Here is a 16,640-nt window from a genome sequence, read left to right on the forward strand (position 1 = left end):
TAATAACTTATCTTCTAATTGCAATGAGGAACCAAAAATTTTAAAACTCCATTTCAAAAACTCTCAAATACTATAAAACTCCATTTATTAAATATCCTATTTATGAAATATTCTATGACAACTATTGTGAGGATGAGTAACACTCTATTCGTGTATCAGATTAAGACATACTTCCTTCTGCAACTCACAAATACATTTGAACAATACTGTTTCTCTGTATTTCATCCTTTTTCCCATCCGCAACAATGTATGGTGAGGGACTTTTTATTACTCCTTATAAAATGGTGTTAACTGAAGGATTGTTGTACTTTTTGAGAGCTTCCTGATGACAAGAGCCCCAAATGGTGCTTCAGTTGAAGGTAAGAATGTACCAAAGCAAACTCACAGAGCAAAAAAGTAACTTAAAGTGATTACCTTCATCAATGGTTAAATCATTAGAAACTGTATTCCACTCAGGGGAAAGCAGTTGAGTTTGTGGTTTAAATTTGGACTGAAGATGTGGTAGTCAGGCTAGTCTCAGGGTCCATTTTAATGCCACCACTTGTTTTCTCTGCGCTCTTGGGCAAACCTCCTTCTTTCTGAGCTTCTGTTTTGTCACAAGGAAGCTGGGTTTTTCCAGGGCTCAAATGTGCACACACATGCCAAAGACCCTTACAAATGATAAAGCCCTATTCCATAATTACTCAAGGGAATATGGAAACACATCACATGCGCATAGATAAAGGTCTGAAAGATATTACCACAAAAAGCTGTCATTAGTTTATTCTGGGTGAGGAGATCATTCCTAGAAATTTCTCTGCCTTTCTGTTTCAAGGTTCGTGTATTATTTGAAAACAGTAATAAAACTATATTTTTCAGGAAGATAAACAATAATAATTTTAGTGACTTAAACTGCAGTCTGCTTTAACAGTGTGAGGCTGATTTAATATGAGTAAATATTCAAAAAATAAGTAACTCGTGTTCAGTGATCAGACATCAATAATTAAAAGATAATTTCATCACTGCAAAAAAGAATATACATTGACAAGAAAAAGGAGTGCATTACTCCCCAATCCAAAATAAATACTTTCTAATTTTTCAAATGGACCATTACTAGTTGAACCAGCAAGTAACTTCAATATAGTGTTCAAAACATGTTACTTTGGCTGTTTAGTAAGTTAAACATTAGAAACAGATTGTCTTAAAGAGTTAAAATAGGCAGAAATATGTTATTCTACTGCCATCAGCAGCTCTGAATCAAATAGTCCCCTATAAAAAGAGAGAAACAAAATGATGGAAGCGCTAGGACTTTTGAGTTTCTTAGCTCTGGCATTCCTTGTAATAGACCAGTTCTAAGCTAAATGCTGCCCAGCACAGCCTCCCCTCCCCATCAGGCCTAAGGTGATGGAGGAATCAGCAGGAAATCAGTTTTACTCGTAGATAAGAGGGGCCTGAAAAGCCCTGGCTTGCAGGTTTGATGAAAGACATTATTTAATCTCAATTTCCCCATTTAAAGTGCTTTGTTCATTGCTGCTTTATGGCTAAGCGAAAATGTACGAGAGGGCAAATTCACAATGCAGTTACACAATACTATGTTACAAGACCTAGTGTGCCTCATGAAGAATATTATAGTGTTTTGTGTATGTATTATATACACAGACAAGCTGACTGCTGGCCACAAAAACTTTCTGGTGGCCACTGCATTCTTCCTCATCTTCAGGCTGTTCTGGTCAGGCAGTCATGAAAATGCAGAGCAAACACAAATGCTATCAGCACAAAAGCTTTCAGCCAGATGATTTCACAATCCATGAGAACAACTGTTTTATGAACAACAGCTTCACTTCAGTTTAGCCATTTCAGTTTTGTGGCTCAACCACAGAATAACAATCCCTGAAGGCAAATCGCAGCTGGTCAAAGAGCCTAAAATATTGGAAAACTGTGTTTGTGATATGCTTATTTTTTCAATATAAATTAACAGAATGCTTGAGTGTCTGACCCCCTCTGTGGACTTGACTGATTGTTCTTGAGAAAAACAAATTTTTGGTAAGCGTTCGAAGCTCTGATGATGATAAGGGTTGCATGAACAATGAAAGGAAATCCTTTGAGAATTTTAGATATTTTCAATAGCTTTGTGTGCAAGCACATGTCTGTAAGATTAACAAGGAAAAGGCTCTGGGGAGAGGGAGAAGAGGAAGATGGGGAGAAAGGGTAAGATTTTAGGACTGTTATACGGCTTGTTATATTCATTAATTTTAAGGATATACTGTTTGGGTGTTAGGGTGACTCTCTGAGACAAGCTGGTAAAACCTCTCTAATATGATCCTGGTTCTATTTAAAAACAAACAAAATAAAACCAACCAACCAACAAAAAACTACCACTGAACATTTACTACATTCTAGGCACTTTGCTAAGAGTTTTCCATACCATCTCATTTAATGCTCACACCCTGTCTCTGAGTTAGCAATTATTACCAACTTTATTTTACAGACTAGGAAGCAGCCCGAGAGGCTCTGTGACTTGCCCAAATCACGTAGCAGCGCTGGAATTTAAACTCTGATGCACATAATTCTGTAGTGTGGGATGTTGATATGATGGGAGAAGGAGGGTGGACATTACTGGCTTTTAGTGGCTGGGGACCGGGGATGCTAGATGGCATGCACAGGGCAATCCCACACAAATAAAAATTGTCCTGCACCCTACACAGCTTCCTAAATTCCTGTTGGACATTTATGTATTTACGATTATGTGAGTCCAAAACCTAATTCAGCTTTATATATAAACACAATGCATTTCTGCACAGTTCTTACTGTAGATCTTCCTGGAGCTCACCATTGGATAAAATGAAGAAAGAAAAACTAATTCAGGGCCCCTGTATCAGTCTGCATCTGTATTTGTCACATCCATAAGGGGGCAAACACCTGACTGCCATTGTTTCCACTGGTAGTCAAGCCTGAACACTCGTTGAAACACTTACTATAAATTACATCCACGGTATTGACTCCCCTACCAAACTCTGTCAGTTCAGTTTAAGATTCATTGTTAGAGAGACTTTTCAAAATGTTATAAAAGGAGTGGTGGTCTGATGATGGTGAAAACCAGAACTCAAGCTCTGAGATCTTACATATTATTGCCTCCAATACTCTTATGTAAGATTTTGCTGTTTGTCAATAACACCCTTATTTAACAAGAATATTAGCTCTTTTTTTTTTTTTTTTTTGGCGTTACGCGGGCCTCTCACTGTTGTGGCCTCCCCCGTTGCAGAGCACAGGCTCCGGACACGCAGGCTCAGCGGCCATGGATCACGAGCCCAGCCGCTCCGCGGCATATGGGATCTTCCCGGACCGGGGCACGAACCTGTGTCCCCTGCATCGGCAGGCGGACTCTCAACCACTGCGCCACCAGGGAAGCCCTGAATATTAGCTCTTTTGATGAGGCCTAGGCAATGTAATAGCTGTATCTTGGTCAGGGATCCAGAGGCACTCAGTCATGGACTTTGTCCAACTGGGCACCTACCTTGGCAATACTCAAGGGCCCTGGTGTGTGTGTTCAGTCCATTGCTGTTCTGGGGTATCTCCAAACCGTTTTTGTTCTTGACCTTCCAAAAACTGATCACCTTGGGTAAACTGATCACTTTGGGGAAACCCAGGATAAATCCAGTTTTTTTTGGATTATTTGGCAAGAGAAGGAGAAAAAAAAAAAATCACAGCTTGCTTTCTAACTTGTACCATCACTGCCTTGTTTCTTGTTTGATTTGAGGGAATTCTTAAGGGGCAGAAGAACAGGAAAACAGTTGAGAGTGCTGACAATGGCATCAGGGGTGGGATTTCAGGAAGTGGCTTTAGTGAAATGAAATAGTTCCTTTTTATATTTCTACGTAAAAGGAACAGTTAGCATTATCCCATTTTTTTTCTAAACAAAATGGATCAGTTTGGCTACTATTTAAAAATTTTAACATAAGAAGCATGTTTAAATATTGATAGAAGGCGTATAATTTTTAGTGGAGATCATATATATGCCTATGAGTACACATAGAGTCAAGATAAAATGCTTAGGGCGTATAAGAGCAGATTTATTTAACTGCGGTATTACTTATACTATTAATATGATAAATGCAAAGCTAAATTTAACTCATTAAAGACACCAAGGAAACATGTAGGCTGATATTCATATATAAAGCAGTTGAGCTCTCAAGATTTGATGGAGAAAGGGAAATTCTGAAATTCAGGAAGTGAAGCACCTTCTGGAATGTTTATAACATTTTGCTATTCTCTATTGTGGTCTGTGGTACCAGGCTCATTGCATTTCACCGTATTCACTAAATTTGAAGAGTTAACATAAAACAGGGGCTGGAGTGTCTTTTATCTTCATTAAACTTTGCACAGTTCACATTTCTAAAGGAAATACCAAATATGACAACAAACATCCACATTAATGTCTGTAAATTAATTTTACTCTGCTGCTAACTTAGCTTACGTTGTGAGCTTTCTAAATTCCTTTCCATAAATTTTACCATAAATAAATTACAATTCGCAGTACAAATTTGTAGTACAATTTGTAGTACAAATTACAATTTGTACAAATTTATCCTCTATTATTTGTGTGTGTGTTCATAAAAATGATTAAGGTAAACTCTAAAGTATGTTTTATCCTACTTTTCCAAAATCAATAAATAATGGAAAATATTAAATGGGAACTTTTCATTTATAGAAAATATATATTTAAAAGACGTGAAAAGGTCTTAAATTATAAGAAATTGATATTTAATTCTTTATAAATTATAATTTTAGAATCACATTGGAGATGAGTAAGTTCTCAATGGCAGAGGCAATTTTTAATAAAAATAGAGAATAATCTATGTATTTAAATTTTTCCATAAAAAGCTAAAACTTGGACATAAGTGACAAACTACACATTTAACATTATTTGGTATAAAAAGGGCATTAAGGACTGCAATTTTCTACCAAACAAAGTTTGTTAAGACTCCATACATGTTACCTATTTCTCCATCAATTAAACAACACAGTATCCTAAAGGAAAAGAAAAAAAACTTGTGTGTGTTCAGTTTACAAAATGTTTACAAAATTCAGTTTACAAAATTTTTCACAAAAAAATCTCATTAGAGACTGACTGATGAGGATTTTAAATGACCAAAATGTATTTATCTTAAAAAATGACAAAACTAGCATTCTAGTAATAATACAATTTAATAGGGAAGTCACCCAGATCTTTGATAACTAAGTATCCTTAAATTCTTTTCCTCTATGTTAGAACTATTTTTATAAATGGTAGTCTTAATTATTTTTATATTATAAATAACACTGCTGTTTATGGTCTGATAGTATTACTAGAAGGTACCTTTTTCCAAATTAATGAAACACATTTGGGGTGATTACTCATGTTATGGAAACAGTCCATATCAAGATTTTCTGCAATGGTTCTTTAAACAAAAGCTTCTCGGGCTTCCCTGGTGGCGCAGTGGTTGAGAGTCCGCCTGCCGATGCAGGGGACGCAGTTTTGTGACCCGGTCCGGGAGGATCCCACATGCCACGGAGCGGCTGGACCCATAAGCCATGGCCGCTGAGCCTGCGCGTCCGGAGCCTGTGCTCCGCAACGGGAGAGGCCACAACAGTGAGAGGCCCGCGTACCGCAAAAAAAAAAAAAAAAAAAAAAAAAAAAAAAAAAAAAATTAAAAAAAGCTTCTCCAGTGCACTTATGGTCTAATATTGGATTTATATTTAGTCTGAGGAGTAAGTGATTGTATTTTGAGGTATCCATACTACATATATCCATATTTATTACTGTCAAAATATTACTGTCAAAAGTTGCTTCTTTAACAAAGAAAAACCACAGATAAAATCCTATGTGTTCTCGGGCTTCCCTGGTGGCACAGTGGTTAAGAATCCACCTGCCAATGCAGGGGACACGGGTTCGAGCCCTGGTCTGGGAAGATCCCACATGCCGCGGAGCAACTAAGCCCATGCGCCACAACTACTGAGCCTGCGCTCTAGAGCCCGCGAGCCACAACTACTGAGCCCGCGTGCTGCAAATACTGAAGCCTGCATGCCTAGAGCCCATGCTCTGCAACAAGAGAAGCCACTGCAATGAGAGGCCGGCACACCACAATGAAGAGTGGCCCTAACTCGCTGCAACTGGAGACAGCCTGCATGCAGCAACAAAGACCCAACGCAGCCAAAAATAAATAAAAATAAAATAAATTTATTAAAAAAAAATCCTGTGTGTTCTTGAAAAACAAGGTATTAGTATCTCGAAATCAAGGTGTTCCTATGTTCAAAATTTTATACTTCTGAACATGTAAAATGATATGGAATAAGACTAAAAAATTCTCTCTCCTAAATAGATATCATTTGAAAATTTCTGCTAAGAAATCCCTGTGAATGAAAAGTACATAATCCATTGTGCAAGTTTGTTGACAGAGAAAATCTTGCTTTTCTGAATTATCATAGAAGAAATGTTTAGGTCAATGTGCTTCTTAATTTTGACAGCTGCCTTATATTTAACTTTCCAAACACAGAATTGTATAACTCTTAAGCAAATTACTTTTCATGACATAAGTGGTTCTTTATCTTTGCCTTTAACATTTAATGTGATCTGAAATGTAATGCACTAGAATAAATAACCAATGAAGACTATTTTGGTGGCTTTCAAACCTCCAATTATGCAGGCCCCATCAAAATTTCTCTCTCTGGGAATTCCCTGGTGGTCCAGTGGTTAGGATTCTGTGCTTTCACTGCCGAGGGCGCAGGTTCAACCCCTGGTCGGGGAACTAAGATCCCGCAAGCCTCGCAGTGTGGCCACAAAAGAAAAAAAAATTTTCTCTCTCCACTGAGTGAACTGTGATTTCCACAGTTTTATCACATGTCTGTTTTCTTCAGAGGTGTGCATTCTAGGTCACTGTCTCATAAACACTAATTGAATATTGTGCTTTCATTCCAGAAGCAACAAAATACCTCTCAGTGAGAAAGCACTTTTAAAAATTCATATCAAAAGTCACCTCTTAAGAACACGAGAGAGATTATACAACCAGACTGAACACTTGTTCCCTCCTGGGCTTCTTACCTTCGTTTTCTGTGTTGGCGGGCACGGAGTCGACCCCAAAAGGATGCCAGGGCTGGAGATCATCCAGGCTGAACTCTCCATTCACGGGAAGAAGCTCCACAGTGGTTTTGGTTTCAGTCAAAGATGGCATGAGAGCATCATTGCCGTAACTGATCCTTGGTTCGCTGATCATGTTGGCCAAGACATCGTCCGAGTAGTTCTGCTCTTTCTGAAGCAGCTCATCTAAACAAAACAGAGCCATGTCTTCGGTGAATAACAGCAACCATCACAACAGAAGGAGCAGCAGCGGCTACCAACTGCTGTCTGCCAGGCACGAGTGTAACTACTTGACATGCATGATCTTATTTACAGCCACAAGGTGGGTACCATTATCGTCTCCAGCCTACAGATGTGAAAACTGAGGCACACGGTAGGTAAGCCACTTACACAAAATCATAGCTAGCAATGCCCAAGGTGGGATTTGAGCCCAGGTAGAGTGGCTTAGGCCAAGGCTGATGCTCTGACCCGCTGCACCACTCCCCCCAGTGGTGAAACACCTTGAGAGGTCAACGGCCATTCTGTTCTAGTCTGCTGTGATCACAGAGGAATGGGAGCATGCTTTGGCGGGGTGTTTGCAGTGGAGTGGCGGCAGTATGCAAGGTACAGTTTCTTTCAAGCTGAAGGACATATCCAGTGAGCCCCTAGTCTTTCCATGAACATGTGTTAAGGACAAGAAAAGCGTGATGGGACGCCTGCCTGCTCCATTCTTCAACAGTTCTCATTGTTTTGCCTTGAAAAAAAACCTGTCTTTCTCAAAGGCTCCCAGGTGCTGCACGATATATGTTCTGAGGCAACAAAGAAGGCCAGTTTTGGCTTTGCAGACGTGAAGCTCTGCTCCAGCCTTCTCTTCTGTGGGATAAACAGCCCCGCCTGCCAACATTTCTCATGGCTCTCAAACCAAATATCCTGTCTTTCTCTGCTGCGTCTTGTTTGCATCTCGTTTCAAAAAATACTATCAGTTACCCCTTTTTAAAACTGACTAAACAAAATCAACTTTATGGAACATAATCAACCTATCTGAAGTTCTTGTAGACCAGTGAAAATTCCCAAATTACACATTTCATTATTGAAATGCATTTTTACTGGAAAAAAGAGCTGGGAACATAACTCTGTACTAAGTGCAACTGCAGTTTTAAAAACTGAGTATCACAGATCTGTGATTCTCTTATTATGTTGCCAAAGATTTACCAGGTTTTTCTGTGTGACGTATTTTTAACATTAGAGACTTATAAATAGCATGTGTGCTATCAACAATAACACTAATCAGAACTTTTCACTTTCTAATCATACCTCTGTCAAGAGTTTACTGTATTATATATTTCAAACCAATCACTGGTTAGTATTATTGATGTAGAAAATGAAAAAAGTAAAATCAGGATTTAAATTTGATTTGTAACATCTTACTATTATCCTTCACATTCTCTTCTAAATTCACAAAAAATTTATCTGAAAAATTAAAATTCTGTTCAAATATATCTATTAAAACAGTCTGACAGACTAGCATTAAAGTATGAGATTAATGTCCTTCTATGAAGTCAGTTTTATTGCAAGATATTTTAAATGATAAAATCTCAAGCAAATCGGTCCTCTTGAAGTCTAATTTGAGTTATAATATATATCTATTTGCTGGGGTACCATTCTAAAATTCAATATTTGATGCTTGCAATGACCTTTCCCATACAGATAAAAGGCCCACATTACATTTCTTCCAATTTTTTCATGTCTTACAGAGTCATAGGTAATGGCTAATAACTTAGCCAATGTCTACTTTAATAAATTAAATGGGTCTTTTATATAAATCTTATGCTTGTGACTGTTAAGTAGTTAAAATGTAAAGAGAGGATCTTCTGGAATAATTATTGGTGCTTACATGTTCATCTTGTGAGGGAATGAATAACCTTTGCCTGCAGGATCAGCTCCTGGCCCTACCTGGTGCCATGTTGTTCTTGGTGTCTTTGTGGCATTTACCATCACTTAACCTCTTCCTCCATCTGGAATTTTTTTCTCTTTGCCTTGTATACTCAGTACTGAGCTTATTTCCTGTGATTTCTCTGAGTAAATCTCTGCTCATTTTTTCTAATCTCTTCGCCTCTGTCATTTTCTTCTTGTATCTCTTTCCAGCTCTTTCTTCAGTTCTTCATTTGGAAATCCCATCCACTCTTGAAATGCCAAGGACCCCCTACTTTTGGTTGAATCTGAAATGTATTTCCCCGGCTCTGACTTCTCCCTCCCACTCTAGTGTACATATTTCTAACAGTTTGCTGGAACTATTAACTTAGATCTTCCATGAACTTAGTATGTACAAAACTGGGGGGCTTCCCTGGTGGCGCAGTGGTTGAGAGTCCGCCTGCCGATGCAGGGGACATGGGTTCGTGCCCCGGTGTGGGAGGATCCCACGTGCCGCGGAGCGGCTGGGCCCGTGAGCCATGGCCGCTGAGCCTGCGCGTCCGGAGCCTGTGCTCCCGCAACGGGAGAGGCCCCAACAGTGAGAGGCCCGCATACCGCAAAAAAACCCACAAACAAACAAACAAAAAAACCGAGCTCAAGGCTCTCCTCCTGCCTTCCCATTTTCTAATCATGGCAGAACTATTCTCCCAGCCACAGGCGTGAAACCTTCAGCACCATCTGTGACTCTATATTTTTGTGTCCCATACTTGAATTACTGACGGCTCCTTTTTAATTCCATTTTTGGATTCTCTCTTATTCATTTCTTACTCCTCTTTTCCATTACCCACCTCCCTTGAGCCATCATTACTTTTTGCCTGGATAATTGTGATAATTCTCTCCTCAGTGCTCTCCCTCCTCTAATTTTTATCCCTCTGTTTCCCAGATCTTTTCCTGATATTAAGGAATGGCTCCACCCTATTTCAATGGCTTCTTGGTTTCTAATAACTTAATCCCAAACTCCTCTGACAAATGTTAAAGGCCCTCTGGGATCTGGGCCCACCACATCTTTTTAGCCATGAGGCTCACAGCTCTTTGCTGTATACACCTGTGATATTGTGATTTACAATAAGAAATATTTATTTGGTCTTTATAGGCACAGAGGTACTAAAACCCTTGGAACTTCTTAGGTGATGTGACCTATAAAGGTGTCTTTTTACATTAATGAGGTGACTTCTGAAAAGCTCCTAGGTCACCTAAGGATGGGGGCTTGTCACCAGGGGAACTAACAACATGCTTAGAAGGTTAGAACTTTCAGCCTCACCCCCAATGGCCAATGATTTAATCAAACATGCCTATGTAATGAAGCCTCTGTAAAAACCCCAAAGAATAGGGTTCACATTATTTACAATAGCCAAAATATGGAAGCAACCTAAGTGTCCACCACAGGTGAATCGATAAAGAAGATGTGGTACATATACACACAATGGAGTATTACTCAGCCATAAAAAAGAATGAAATTTTGCCATTGGCAACAACATGGATGGACCTATAGAGTATTATGCTTAGAGAAATAAGTCAGACAGAGAAAAGACAAATACTGTATAATATCACTTATATGAGGAATCTGAAAAATACAACAAACTAGTGAATATAACAAAAAAGAAACAGACTCACAGATAAAGAGAACAAACTGGTTACCAGTGGGGAGGGGGAGGGACAAGATATGGATAGGGGTTTAAGAGGTACAAACTACTATGTTTAGAATAAATAAGCTACAAGGATATATTGTACAGCACAGGGAATATAGCCAACATTTTATAATAACTATAAATGGAGTATAAGCTTTCAAAATTGTGAATCACTATGGTGTACACCTGAAACTTATATAATATTATAAACAAGTATACCTCAATAAAAAAAGGGAAGAAAAAAATTAAGTGAATTTAGCAAGGCTGCGGAATACATGGTCAATATAAAAACTCAGCTGTATTATATACTCACAACAATTAGAAAGCAAACATTTAAAAAATATGCTATGTAAAAAAAAGAATAGGGTTAGGAGAGCTTCAGCATTGGTGAACACGCGATGTGGAGATGTGGGAGCGTGCTGGGCTGGGAGGGGGCAGGAGAGCTCTGAGCTCCTTCCCACATACTCTGCCCTAACCTTCTCTTGTTCCTGAGTTAAATCCTTTTTAAATAAACCTGCTAGTTTATTAAAAATCCAGTAAGTAAAACATTTATCTGTGTTCTGTGAGCCATTCTAGGAAGTTAATAGAACCTAAGGAGGAGGTGGCTGGAGTCTCTGATTCACAGATGGCCATCAGAAGGCCAGGTGACAGCCAGGACTCGAGACTGGTTGTGGAGGGGAGTGGGGTGGGCAGTCTTGTGGGACTAAGCCCTTGCTTGACCTGTGGACTCTGACGCTACCTTCCAGGTAGTAGTATCAGGATTGGGTTGAACTGTAGGACACTCAGCTAACGCTGGAGAATCACTTGTTGGTGTGGGGAGAACTCCACACATTGGAATTGGTGTCAGAATCATAATACCACATCTGAACGGTCTGGAATACTCTCAGATGGGACCATGCATTCCCCTCAGCACACCTTTGCTCTCTGTTCCTGCTACCTGGGAAGCCCATCTCTGCTTATATAAACTATAATGAACTCTTCAGGGCCCAGCTCCAATGCCCCCTCTTCTACAGCTCTCCTCCCAATAACTTTATGAGGCAGGCATCATTACCTTTACAGAACATGAATCTGAGGCCGGGAGAGGTGAATGGATTCTTCAAGATTCCATGGCCAGTAAGCATCAGTGCTGAAACCCAAGTCCTGGGCTACATAACACCAACCTCCCTGATTTAACCCCTACCTATCCAGGGTCACTCTAATTCTCATCACTGGACTGTTCATTTACAGAGTAGATGGAGAAACCAGGCATTATAAGCATGACTTCCATAATGTCTTCCACATTTACCTTGTAAGCTGACTTAAACACCATGAGCCCTATGGAATGGTTACTGCTTTTGTCCCCTCAAATAGGCATTTCCCAGGCATGGGAGCTGGGGGGAGTCCTGTACCCATCTCAGCCATGGCAGTAAAAAAGATAGTGTAGGGAACTGTCACACTGGAAAATCTTACATCTGTGCTTCATAAAATAGGCACGGCATTTTAGATTGCAGCAAATCATGGTGTGCCCCCTTTTCTCTTTTACACTGTTGGCAGGAAATTTCCTCCAAATGGCTGCTAAAATGTAGAGCCCCATGGTGGTTAATTTTCCTGGTTTATTATATTCATTTTCAGAAAATGAAAGAACAAAACATTCAACAAACATTACATTTTTGGGAGACTGAGAAGCACTTAAGCTTTAAAAAAACTTTTGGTACCAAAGCAGAAATCCACTTTCCTATCTCTCTTTAACACAGGAGATTTAGAAACAACCACCTTTGGTCATCTCACTTGGAACAATGAGGTCAGTGTTGGGTTTAAGGGAAGAAAAGAGGGTGGAAATGATGGATTACTGTTAGCTGGAGTAGGATTCAATTTTCTGACCATAAAATGTCTAAGATGGCAACCTACTTCTTGACATTATTAAGGGCTCAGGATTTTACCAACTGTTAACACAATTGGCACCAGGCAATTTCTCTTATGATAAAAAAAAAATTCAAAGCCAAATATCATTTCATTGTTCATTCTGAGTGGGACTTAATCTTTGAATTTTGTGGCCAGACTAACTACACAGAAACCACACTTCTACTATGTCGGTGGCCCCGATGGATTTTTATCTGAATTAATTTAACATTTTATTACAATGCTTTGATGGCATATATTGGGATGTCAAAGCTTTTAAGCATCTACATTTGCCAACTGCTGTATTAAACTAAAAGGCACATTCCCCCCAAGACTCTTTATTTTCTTAAAGGCTAACTGATACTGCCCAAAATTGCAGCAGTTACCTCTGTAGTTAAATATCTTCTGTAATACCCAAGCATATGAGCCTTGCAGTTAAAAGTGGAAATACTTAACTGAATTCAATGGTGGTAATATTTAAACTACAGTGTAAACAATAAAAAGATGTTTAATTTCAAATATTAAACATGAAATGAACCCCACTGTATGTTGCCCTCTTAAAAATGTTTCGAGGATGTATATCAAGCATACTTATAGTAAATAAGAGAAAGAAAATGAAACACCTCACCACTTCGCTATCATTGAAAATATTTAAAATATTTTAAAGAAAGCAACATCAGGGCTTCCCTGGTGGCACAGGGGTTAAAAATCCGCCTGCCAATGCAGGGGACACAGGTTCGAGCCCTGGTCCGGGAAGATCCCACATGCCGCGGAGCAACTAAGCCCGTGCCCCACAACTACTGAGGCTGCGCTCTAGAGCATGTGAGCCACAACTACTGAAGCCTGCGCACCTACAGCCTGTGCTCCGCAACAAGAGAAGCCACTGCAGTGAGAAACCCGTGCATCGCCCCAACTAGAGAAAGCCTGCACACGGCAAGGAAGACCCAACGTGGCCCCCCCCAATAAATAAATAAATAAATAATTTTTTTTTTTAAAAAAGAAAGCAACATCAAAAGAGATCCCCCAGTGGTGATTTCAACTTCAAATGACTAACATATTTTGTTTTTGTAGAAGCAATAGACTTCCATGATAATTCATTTTGAGAGAAATGGCCTCATAAAGGACTATGAATGGGAAACAGATGAATCCTAGATAATTCACCTAATGCTCTTCTTTTAATTATTAATCCACTAGGCAAACTCCTTCTAAAAGTTTAACTGCCATATTTTAGGTTTCAAGAAAATGAAGTTTATAAACATTAAATCAGTTCTTCTACAAGCTTCAGTTGTAATTACTGAACTACCTTTTCCATCCTTTAAACACATTTGGGGTGGGTGGGAAATGTCCTTCACATAGAGGAGGTCCAACCTCAGTCTTTTCCCTTGTGAAATACGGCTATTAAAGGTCTGATCTGGAGACCAGTGAACATGCTCAGGCTTGCTGGTTTTTCTACTGTATAGAACTGACCCTGCCTCGCTATCTTCATTTTTCCCCAATCTTCTGATTCTTCTGGTTCCTAGTGGAAAAATACACATTTATCTGCAGCCTCTTCCCCAAATGGAAATTTTCTATCAACCTTGTCTAACAGAAGAGTCTCACATGATCAATTCTTATATTTTAACAAATGATTACTTATGCATTTAAAAGGACTGAGGATTACACCTCTATACAATGCATCCCTCCACCATGCCACCCCTGCAACTGCCACAGCTGCACTGGACGTATTTATAAAAGGGATGTAATTTTTTCCCCATCAAGAAGCTCTACTATAAATCTGCTGTCATCCATTCTAGGCATTTTGCCCACACCAGGACGATGAGATCAGATTTAATTTTCCAATCACAGTCTGTGCATGTCTGATACATGGCTTAGCATATAACTGCCACGCTGTTCACTATACTTAACATCACCATGGCCTCTGAAACTCCCTAAGCCTTGGTTCCTCATCCATAAAATTAGGAAGTTGGATGGATGGTCTTTGTAGTTTCTTCACTTTGAATCCTGTTATCTATAATCTTGCTGTGTGGGCATCCCCTGAGAGCTTGTCGAAATGCATAATCTCGGGTTCCACCCAGAGCTAGGGAAACAATCTGCACGTTTAACATGATCCCCAGGCAATTTTTAAAAAACTGAAGTACAGTTGATGTACAATATTATATAAGTTACAGGTGTACAATATAGTGATTCACAATTTTTAAAGGTTATACTCCATTTATAGTTATTATAAAATATTGGCTATATGCCCTGTGTTGTACAATATATCCTTGCAGCTTATTTTATACATATTACCTCTTAATCCCCTACCCCTATATTGCCCCTCCCCACTTCCCTCTCCCCACAGGTAACCACTAGTTTGTTCTCTGTATCTGTGAGTCTGCTTCTTTTTTGTTATATTCATTCGTTTGCTGTATGTTTTAGATTCCACATATAAGTGATATCATACAGTATTTGTCTTTCTCTATCTGACTTATTTCACTTAGCATAATACATCTGATCCCAGGCGAGTCTTAAGCACATTACAGTCTGACCACTGCCACGAGGTCTACAAAGGCATCAGTACAAAATGGCCTGTTATCCCCTTCCTACAAGACAAGCCTCAAAACAAAAACAAGGTGTGAAAGGTGAGTATGGCCAAGAAACAATATTGCCAGAAGAAACCTTGCTGCAAAACACCTCAAAGGCATGTTCATAAACCCAACCCACCCTATGGCCTTGAAGCTGTCATTCACGATAACATTTTTCTGAACCAGGAAGCCACAGGAAAGGAAAGACTAGTTATGAATTTCCTTTGTTTTGCCAGACTATTTGTCAGGCAGGAAATTACATAGGAGCCAGAGCAGGAAAGTGTTCAGGAAACAAACAGGTCATTGTTATTCAGACCCTGAGCAAAAGAATGTACTTTAAAAAGTAGAGGGCACCAGAGGACATACTTCACTGCTGTGCTCTCCCCTATAAAGACTGAATTTACGTCTTAAGCATGGACTGACTTATAGTTCAATGGAGCAGAAGTTGTTTGAAATGCTGATTGGGGGAGAACCTATGTGGTCTTCAAGTGATTACTGCACACGGCTGGGATGTTTCGATCAGCGTGTGACTGGTGCAACAGCAATACTGTGATGGAATTGTGTCATGCTATGACATCTTGATAGCATGAGATCAGTGGCACCAATGACGCCTTCCATGCCTGTGGCCTTTACATAGCTGTTAGCTCATTTGATACCCACATCAACCTTCATAATGGGATTACTACCCTCAATGACAGTTGAGCAAACTGTGACACCAACCTTGAGAAATACATGTAAAGTTATCGGTAACTGAACTGGGATCTGAACACAAGTATCCCGATTCCTAGTGCAACCTTCTCACTATTCCATTGGAAAAAAAAACATTTTATGGAGGACGTGGCTATTTCACTTTGATTAGTAACAAATATTATAAAAATACATCCACATCTATCATCACAAGCATCCTGTTTTGCATACATTATTTCTGATCGATTTGGAAAGTGATGAATGTAATGATATCTTTTTTACATGTGAAGAAACCAAGGTAATCAAAGAGCCGGCGTCCAAGGTCACAGAGTTTCTTGATGGTGGGGCAGAGCTGAAAGGCCAGGTGTTCCCAGCTACACAGCCATGCACTGCTCCCTTCTCTAAGTGAGGCTTACCTGTCACTCCTGTTTTGATGGTCCACCCTCAGCAGCAGTTTCTCCTCTCACCCATCTCCCACTTCTTTAGATTTCCCTTTCTCTGGTAGACTGGTATAAATATGATGGCCACATGAACTGGTATAAATATGATGGCCACATGAACTGTCATTACGTTGCACCGATTGAGTCAAATTTAAGATATTTAGACTGCTTTGGATTTTGAGCGATTTAAATTTACAAGGCTGCCATATTTTCCAACATGAGGAAAAAATGAGATATAGTATCACAAAGCAAAACTGTTCCACAAATCTAGTTTTTATTTTGACCTCCCAGAAAACTGGGTCAGTCCTCTTATTTTTAGCTACACTATCAACCCTGAAAATCTCTCACGGTCTCAAAATTCAGACTCCACGTCTGAATCTGGGTTTATTTTTCTTTAGTA

At 39.4% G+C, this 16,640-nt stretch overlaps 1 protein-coding gene across 2 annotated transcripts in view; it reads right to left on the reverse strand.

Annotated features, from left to right (window-relative positions):
* Positions 1-16,640, reverse strand: part of APP (amyloid beta precursor protein) — a 275,180-nt gene that overhangs the window by 20,659 nt on the left and 237,881 nt on the right. For both annotated transcript variants that reach the window (XM_082654428.1, XM_082654427.1), the window contains exon 14: positions 7,058-7,279. In XM_082654428.1, the coding sequence (XP_082510554.1) occupies positions 7,058-7,279 (222 nt within the window). The remainder of the gene's footprint in view (positions 1-7,057; positions 7,280-16,640) is intronic.

This window comes from Grampus griseus, assembly GCF_964374135.1.
Source record: "Grampus griseus genome assembly, chromosome: 5".
NCBI classification, from domain to species: Eukaryota; Metazoa; Chordata; class Mammalia; order Artiodactyla; family Delphinidae; genus Grampus; species Grampus griseus.